This window comes from Suncus etruscus, chromosome 8 (genome assembly GCF_024139225.1).
Source record: "Suncus etruscus isolate mSunEtr1 chromosome 8, mSunEtr1.pri.cur, whole genome shotgun sequence".
NCBI classification, from domain to species: Eukaryota; Metazoa; Chordata; class Mammalia; order Eulipotyphla; family Soricidae; genus Suncus; species Suncus etruscus.
Genome location: NC_064855.1, coordinates 1888707 through 1898298, shown reverse-complemented (window position 1 = coordinate 1898298; position 9592 = coordinate 1888707). Strand labels below are relative to the sequence as shown.

At 47.4% G+C, this 9592-nt stretch overlaps 1 protein-coding gene across 1 annotated transcript; it reads left to right on the top strand.

The window, feature by feature from the left end:
- Positions 1–490: 490 nt before the first annotated feature.
- On the top strand, positions 491–1663 carry LOC126015525 (olfactory receptor 13G1). Its single transcript, XM_049778063.1, has 2 exons — positions 491–517; positions 739–1663. Exon 2 carries the CDS (start codon positions 740–742, stop codon positions 1661–1663), a length of 924 nt encoding a protein of 307 aa, XP_049634020.1. The 5' UTR covers positions 491–517; position 739.
- Positions 1664–9592: the final 7929 nt, after the last annotated feature.

Genomic DNA, 9592 nt, shown 5'->3' with positions numbered 1-9592 from the left:
CGACTCACTGTGCAAAGTGACAGAACTGAAGCTTCTAGAGCCTTCCCAGCAGGGAAGCAGCTGTTAGGAATGAGGACATGTCCTCAGGGCACCCACTAGCTATGTCAGGTCACCACTAGACACCAGGAATGAGGCAGCAATGCTCACAGGACCCTCCTCTGCTGAACAGTGGCCCATTCCCCGTCATCAGCCCATAAGGCCCCCTATTTTGGGGGTTCAAACACAGAACTGTAACCCTATTGGGATACTGAGGACACGGAGGGACACAGTGCTAGAGGCTGTGTTTTCCCATAGAGCGGCACTTGTGAATCATGTACTGTTTCCACTCCTCGTTGAATATTGAGATGTTAGAAGGCTTCAACTCTCTCTTTTTCTCCCCCACAGCTCATTGTGCCACCCATGAGAGAACCTGCTGCAGGACCTCTGGGGAGCAGAGAGCTGGGAGAGGGGCCAGCAGGGCTGACCTGGGCTTTGCTCACACCATGCCATCTCCCAGCATTAGGTGTCACAGACTCAGGTGAGAGCTGTCCACACAAAGCTGTGTGTGCACAGACACGCGAGCATATGCACAGATCCGTGTACCTGTATATGCACAGGCACATGGACATACAACAGACACATGACACTCACACCTGTGTATGCACAGACAAGGGGGTGGTTGCAACTCACCATCTCCTGCCAAAGGTCTCCGAACCCCTCTCTCCCTCCGCCACCTCCCCCCACTTGTCCTCTCTCCAGGATGAACGGCAGCACTGTGACCGAGTTCGTAATCCTGGGCCTCACACAGAGGCCCGAGCTGCAGCGCGTCCTCTTCTTGTTCTTCCTCGGCCTCTACCTGGTGGCTTTCCTCGGCAACATACTCATCGTGGTGGCCATCGTGCTCCACAGTCCCCTGCACACGCCCATGTACCTGCTCCTCCTGGCACTGGCCACCGTGGACATCATCTGCACCACCACCATCCTCCCCAAGATGCTGGCGGCCATGCTGCCATCTGGACAGGCCATCTCCTACGGGGGTTGCATGGCCCAGCTCTTCCTCTTCACCTGGTCGCTGGGCGCGGAGATGGTGCTCTTCACCACCATGGCCTATGACCGCTACGTGGCCATCTGCTTCCCCCTGCGCTACCATGCTATCATGAACCGCACCACCTGCGCAGCCTTGTTGGGGCTGGTGGCCACCATTGCCCTCACCAACTCCTGCGTCCACACCGGCCTCATCCTCAGGCTGCACTTTTGTGGGCCCAACGCCGTTGACCACTTCTTCTGCGAGATCCCCCCGCTGTTGGCCTTGTCCTGCAGCCCCGTGAGGGTCAATGAGGTGATGGTGTACGTGGCGGACATCACACTGGCCGTGGGCGACTTCTCGCTCACCTGCCTCTCTTATGGCTTCATCCTGGCTGCCATCCTGCGCATCCGCAGTGCCCAGGGCAAGCGAAAGGCCTTCTCCACCTGCTCGTCGCACCTGTTTGTGGTGATGCTCTACTACACACCCGTCATCTACACCTACATCCGCCCTGCCACTGCCTACTCCTTTTCTCGTGACAAGATCGTGGCGGCGCTCTACACCCTGGTGACTCCCACCCTCAACCCCATCGTGTACAGTTTCCGGAACAAGGAGATGCAGGACGGGATCCGTAAAGTTTTTGCATTTCTGAAGCATTAGCCCCTTCTGCTCCCACTTCCTGAATCACCTCTCATGGCATCTCAGTTTCCCTCTTGATTTTGGGACTCTAGAAATTGCCTCTGAGATGGCCATACCTGACTCAGAGGACCAGCTGGCCTCTTTGTGTCACCTGCTTCTTGTGCCTGTGCTTCCCCCTGCCCTGCTTGTCCTTATCTCCTCAAGCCCATATGCTTAAAGGCACCAGAGACCCAGCACACGGCAACTACCTGTGCACAGAGAAGGGGGTATCCCTCCCACAGGCCAGCACCCATCCTGGCCCCAGGTCCCAGATGACTTTCTGTTCCACATCTTCTCCACCATGACCTCATGGAGGCCAATGAATCTTTTTTCTGGAACCTGCTGTATCACTGGACATCAGGTCCCAAGCACTGAGCACTGAGGACTTGGAGAGTGGTCTGAGACTCTGGAGTGGAGATGGGGAAGAAAGGATGGAGGGAAAGTTGAAAGGAGGGAAGGAAGGAAGGAAGGAAGGAAGGAAGGAAGGAAGGAAGGAAGGAAGGAAGGAAGGAAGGAAGGAAGGAAGGAAGGAAGGAAGGAAGGAAGGAAGGAAGGAAGGAAGGAAGGAAGGAAGGAAGGAAGGAAGGAAGGAAGGAAGGAAGGAAGGAAGGAAGGAAGGAAGGAAGGAAGGAAGGAAGGAAGGAAGGAAGAAGGAGGGAGGCAGAAAAAGGGAGAAGAGTGGGCTGGGTGACCCACTCTGGAAGAAGCAATCAGCAAACGCTTCAAAAATACGGACTCAGGGCTATGTGCCTAGTAGTGGCTTAAAGACTGAGGAGGAAGCCCACGGATCCAGCATCCCATTGGAGGCATCACAGAGCTCCCACCTGCCTCCCTTATCTGTTTCCTGCTTGTACACAATGTAGGTTAACATACTCACAAATCAATAAAAATATTCACATAAGGGTAAAAGAGAGCTGTGTAATGGACTTTGACTGGTTGGCTGTGCCCACCCATGCCCGTAAATAAACAGTGTTTCCATCATACATAGAGTAATGGAATAAGCTCCGGCCTGCACTTGGGGGTCTTAATACTTGAGGTGATGTCAGGGGAGCACTGACCCTGGTGACAATGCCACTGAGGATACCTAGGGCACAACTCATAGGTCCAAGTGTTTCTGTTTCTAGATTCTTCCATGGTGAAGATCCCACTCTCTCATCCAGCAACTAGAGTTGCATTAACAGTAGGGAGTGGATGTGGGGCTCTTGTCTTAATCACTAAGAAAAGGTCAGAGAATACTGTTCCCATTTGTATTAGTGCACGAGACTTCAGAGGCTGTTGGCTTAAAAAAAATCACAGGTCAGTGGTTTTTGTCTTGATGTTCCCCCATATCATATTAGTGTCATTCACAAGGAAGATAATTTTAGAGTTGCCTTAGAAATACAACTTCCAGGGGCCTGAGTGATAGCACAGAGGGGAAGGCATTTACCTTGCATGCGAGCAATCCAGTTTCGATATCTGGCATTCCATATGGTCCTCCAAGCGCACTCAGCAATGATTCCTGAGCACACAGCCAGGTGTAACCCCTGAGAACCATGGGTATGCCCTCCCCCCCCCCCAAAAAAAAGAGATGCAATCTCAAAATTTTATTGAGTTTTGGAAGTTAGTTTCATGCAAGGCCACAGTCAAATCCCTCTGAAAAGGTCATACTTTGGAATATTTATTTATCAAGGACTAAAGCTATTCCAAATGATTTTTGGAGCTCCCTGTGGTACTGATGGATCTGGTATGCACCCTACGTCTCATACTAGATCCTCAACCCTGGCTGCTAATCCTTTTGGGGGCTCCCACACAGTGCTTAGGAGGCCCATGACTCCCACAGTGATTCTCAGATGTCTGGGTGAGTCAGTGGTTCAGTGCCAGGCCAAGGATTTGGTACTGCTCATGTCCTGGGGCACTGAGGATTACCCAGGCTGGTATCACTGGACATCTTCAGGACTACACATGGCAGCGCTTAGGGAACCATGTGGTATCAGGGATAGAGCCCAGAGAGGGCACATGCTAGGCCTGCCCTAACCATTGTACTATGTCCCAGCCACTGATGATTTTTCTTTCATGTGTGACACTCCAAGTTATTCTCAAATGTTTTCATGATAGGCGAGGCAGCAACAGGATCAGAGAATGTGTCTTTAATGTACCAAACCAGCATAATGCCCAACACATGCCCCTCCTCAGCACTGCAGGTGTGATCTTGCTGGTCCAGGTACTACATAGCTTGGACAGCCACACATCCCTAGGACTGACTGGCAGCCTGTTTGACTGAGAATTGCCAGAAGTGGCCCCCAGATCACTTCTGGGGAGTCCCCATGATGAAATAAAATGCTTTCAGGTGCTCAACACAATTTCAAGTAAAATGCATAAAAATCTTCCATGTGTTGTAAACTATTATGCTGAGTTATGAAACTATTAGGCTAACTCATTATGGGATTTAAGAGATATAAAAGACATTATTGTAATAATTCCCAGAAACAATAGAGATGAGGGCTGGAAGGACCGGCCCATGGTCTGAAGCTTACCACAAAGAGTAGTGAGTGCAAGTTGAGAAATAACAACACTGACAACTATCATGACAATGGTAGTGAGTGAGGTAAATAGAATGTCTCAAAGACAGGCAGGGGGTGAGGAAAGAGGGAGATGGGGGCATTGGTGGTGGGAATGTTGCACTGGTGATGGGGGGCGCTGTTCTTTTTTATAACTGAAACTCAACTACAAAAGTTTGTAATCATGGTGCTTAAATAAAGATATTAATTTAAAAAAAGAAATCAGATAGAGGTAATAAGAAAAAATCTTCCATGTGTGCCATTCCCATACCTTATTCCTTCTCTTCAACAATGAGATATCTCTAAGTTTTTTAAAAAAATTTTTAGTTAAAGAGTGTGGTTTACAGGGTTATTCAAAGTTAAGTTTTAGACATGCAATGTTTCAGCACCAGTCCCACCAGCAGTGTCAAGCCTCCCTCCATCAATGTTCCCAGAGTCCATATCATACCATCACCACCCGCTGCATCATAGCAGGCACCTTTTTAAGTTTGGTTGTTAAAGTTAGGGCCTCATGATTTTGAAGATTTTTTTGCAATGAGTAAGGTATCTTTTAACTGTGCTACCACTTGCTCTATGCATGGAGGGTTAGATGAAGCTGTTAGCTCCTCAGCAGGAAATGCTCAACCGATGCCCAAGAAGATGCTGACACAGCACACTTACACCCAGTATTACCTACAGGGATATGAAATAGGGTGGTCACTGTAGGAGACCATATGCAGCCATCTTAGAGAACGTCTCCAAGAACTAGGAGACATTGGCCTGGGGAGTTGAAGCTTGCAACTGCAGCGTTATGTACAGGACTTAGTCCCACGAGGGAGGGAGCATGATGACTATGTGTGAGACTGTGAGTTGCATCCCTGGAACCACATATGGGGCATGGGCCAGACCACTAGCTGTGGTCTCCATCCAAAATTGATAGAAGTCCCTAAAGTACTGGTAGTGGGAGTAGAAAAATAAGGTACCATATTTTTTACTCTATAAGACACACCTGACCATAAGACATACAAAGTTTTTAGATGAGGAAAACAAGAAAAAAATATTCTAAAGCAAATGGTGTGCTTAAACATCTACTAAATGCAATGCAAGACACCATTAGGAGGTAGCAGCTGGGAACAATCAGCCTTCGAGACCAAACTATATATACAATATGCCTGTCCACAGCTGGCTAAACACATTTACCTAACTTTTTTTACATCAGAAAATTAAAAAAAAAATTAAATAGTCTTTGTTAATATAAAAAAATAAGTCACAGCAATGATCAAATAGTCTTAGATGAAAGCTCTGAATGTGATGGTGAAAGTGCATTAACCTGATTGCTCATCCTATGTGCGATGTCTGCACAATAAAGGGGTTTAACACTGCGGACGTCAAGTGGTCAGTAGCTGCTCTCCTCCCCTGCACTCAGGCTTCAGCTCCAGGCAGCATTCGCTCCATAAGACACACAGACATCCCCCCCCCCCATCTTTGGGCAGGGGGGAGTGTGTCTTATGGTACGGAAAAATATGGTATTTGTGAATCTCTATTCAACTTTGAAAAAAAGATGGGATTTGGGAGTGGGAGAGGGGATAGTAGCTAGGACATGTGCCTCGCATGTGCCCTTCCCAGGTTTGATCCCCCAGCAGCAGCAGGTGCAGCCTCAAAATTCCCTTGTATCCTCCTGGAACTGTGGGATACGAGCATCGATAGATACACAAACCTTCCCATGGAGCCACCATCCCAGTTGGAAAACAATCACTAGTGGGAGCTCCCAAAATATGAAATTTTTCATGAACAACAAAATGGAAAAAAATGTCAAGGGGATTGCATGACTAAGTAGGAAGGGGAAAAAAGATCATTTTTTTTTCAGATTTTAAATACAATAGGTGGATAGACAGAAAGAAAAGAAAAATAAACCTGTTAGCATGAGTTGGTGGAAAAGGGTCAGAGCTGAGGGTCTTGAGTTCCAGGAGGCAGGTGAGGCACAAGGGGAGGTGTAAGAAAATGGGTGTTGGTCGAGTGTCCAAAGCAGTAAAATATTCCAAGATATAAAGAGCTACAAAAGGGGCCGGGAAGGTGGCGCTAGAGTTAAGGTGTCTGCCTTGCAAGCGCTAGCGTAGGACGGACCGCGGTTCGATCCCCCGGCGTCCCATATGGTCCCCCAAGCCAGGAGCGATTTCTGAGCGCATAGCCAGGAGTAACCCCTGAGCGTCAAACGGGTGTGGCCCAAAAATCAAAAAAAAAAAAAAAGAAAAGAGCTACAAAACTGGAAACTGGCCAGCAGAGCATGATCTATGGTCTCAACAGAGCAGGAACAGCACCAAGTCAGGTGTTGGCTGTGCCTCTCCCACCTGAGAGTGGACATGGCATGTCCTTGCCATGAACTTTACAGCAAATGGCACCCTCTGGCCAGCCACAAGCCCTGAAACTCCCTCTTCGGCAGTGAGGCTGGAGCTCATTCAAATTGGTAAGGCCCAGGGACACACCACCTTTGTTTCCTATGGGGCCTACACACCCCACAAAAACAATTTGGGAATGAGGTCGTCCCCAAGGAAGGGTTCAACTAAGATGACAGAATTAAATTGAACTTGAGCTAGATTAATGGAGAGAGCTATGAATGTGGCCAGCCCACCTTCCATCCCTGCCACAACACAGGTGGTCTTGGGGGGCCACGGGCATGTCTGGGTGTGGCACTGCCAGCTTCAGTGGCATTTGGGGTGCAGGCAACAGCAGAGACGGCCCTCATGGAGGGTCTTGCCAGGGAGAAAACAATGTTGCCAGCCCTGACCCACACAGTCCAGACTAGTGAAGGGTGGCAGAGCAGCCTCCAGACCAGCCAGGGATGCTGCCCTTTACCACAGGAATGTCTCCATCTTCACAGGAACAGTTTTCTTGGCCTGTGACAAGAGGTCAACAAATACTGGGGGAAAGCACTCAAAGATGGCTCCTGATGAAGCACAGTCCAGGCTGTTGTCATTAGATTTTTGCAGTACTGAAGGGAAGGGAGCACCTGCCATCTTGGGCAGTTCTTTCTGGAAAATGTTCAGCGCTTTCCCAGGAATATCAGAGAAGCCAGCTCTGTGGCAGACACATTTGCAAAGGTTCCATCTTCTCTTGATTCTGTGTAACTTTTTCTTTGTAAGCATTAGGCACTTTGCTAATGAATTTTTGTCTGTAGATACTCAAGTGCCTGCCTCAGGGGCCCTGAAGTATCTCCTATCAGGCGTGATGTCTAATGTTCATCTTTGATTTCTTGCATGTTTCTCTAATACCTTTGCTGACATGGGTTCCAGCTCAGCCTCTTGTCCCTGTTTCCTAACCCTCATTTAGCACCTTAGACAGAGAGCAGTGGAGAAGCCACTGAGGTGCTCTTGGTCATCTCCTCGGGCCTTGTGTGACCTGCTTACATCATTTCTGAGGTTCATCTCTGCACTGGAAGCAACATTTCAATTTTTTCTGAGAGTAGCTTGTGGCTAACTTGAGAGGCACCTGCATTGCCAAGTTAATTGTTACTGTGTAAAATCATTTAAAAATAATCTTTTTCCGTGCCTTTTTATGTCCATGCAATCTTTATTCGTGAATAGGTATTTCCAGTATGAGAGAATGTACAAGAGTAGCTTCAATATCTACAATGCATTAACAGTTAAAAAGAAAAAGTTTAGGGCTTGGAATACAATAAAAGTAAAATTTTAGTATTCTATATATGGTTATCTCTGTAACCAAAAATGTTTAGTAAGCATATGAAAATTAGTTGTTTTGTCCAAAATTGAATCATTTATTTTATGACAAAAGCAAATGGTTTCTTGTTCTTGTTTTCCAAGGACTTAGCGTCCAGCTTATTTATACATGAAACTCACTGGTTCTGATTCTTCTGGCTGTTCCTTCAGGCAGGTGAGCCTAAAATAAACTCAAGGGAACCAAACTTAGTAGAATAACCCAGAATGTGGGAGCTTCAGAGCACAAAAAGGTTTATTTGAATAATCAAAGAAGAAATTGTGATAAAAACCTTAGCAGAAATTGCATGTTCCAGGTTCCATTTCTTGGCATCACTAAGGCAAAAAACAATGGCAGGGAAAGTATTGGGGGAGTGAAGCCAGGGAGGTACAGAGTCTGAGGGCCTGGGGGCTCTGCTTGGTGGTGCAGGCAGTAGGGCATTTGCCTTGCACACACCAACCTAGGACAGACATCGGTTCTATCCCCTGGCGTCCTATATGGTCCCCCAAGCCAGGAGCAATTTCTGAGTGCATAGCCAGGAGTAACCCCTGAGTGTCACCAGGTGGCCAAAAAAAAAAAAAAAAAAAAAGAGAGTCAGACAGTGTGGGAGTGAGGGTGCCGGCAGGAGCCCCCACTTTGCTAATGCTGCTAAGAAATCCACAATGGAATATTATGCAGCAGTCAGGAGAGATAGTCATTTTCCTATACATGGATGTACATGGAATCTATTATGCTGAGTGAAATAAGTCAGAGGGAGAGAGAAGATGCAGAATAGTCTCACTCATCTATGGGTTTTAAGAAAAATAAAACACATTTTTGCAGTAATTCTGAGACAAAAGAGAGGAAGGCTGGAAGGGCCAGCTCACTACAAGAAGCTCACCACAAAGAGTGATGAGTGCAGTTAGAGAAATAACTACATTGAGAATTACCATAACTATGTGAATGAATGAAGGAAGTATAAAGCCTGTCTAGAGTACAGGAGGGGGTGAGATGGGGAGGAGGGAGAATTGGAACATTGGTGATGGAAATGTTGCACTGGTGAAGTGGGGGTGTTCTTTACATGACTGAAACCCAACCACAATCATGTTTGTAATCAAGGTGTTTATCTCACCATGATTGCTGTTCTCTTGGGTCCAGAGTTCAGATCCACGTTCAGGGCACCATTATGTTGCAAGACAGCCCCTGAAGAGGTTGACTGATGGAGGGATGGAGGATGAGGTCTTTCCCCTCCAGCTCAGAGCACGCATCTGCCACCCTGTCCAGCCAACGGTTCTGAGGTGAAACAGCAGGTAAACAGCTCGCAGACAGTCAGGCTTGTGGAAATATTAGCTTTATTCGGTGGACAAGACTGAAGTCCAAAGCCTCAGCATCACTCGCAGCCTAAAAGCCCTTCCCCTTCCACAGACCCTTGTTTTTATGCCCCAGAATTAGGTACCACCCAATGGTGGGATCAGGTACCACCCTAGGGTGGAAGCAGAATCAGGTACTTATCCTAGGGTGGGGGCAGAATGCCAGGTCACACCCTAGGGTAGGGCACAATCACCGATCAGGGTAGGGTTAGTAACATAATAATCCCATAAAATATTTACATACACAACAAGGTGTTTAAATAAAGATGTTAAAAAAAAGAAATCACCACTGAAATATTTGAATGTGAATTTTTGCTAAATAAACCGGGTGATTG

Coding starts and splice junctions, on each gene's coding strand:
- LOC126015525 (XM_049778063.1), top strand. CDS start 740: ATGAACGGCAGCACTGTGACCGAGTTCGTAATCCTGGGCCTCACACAG.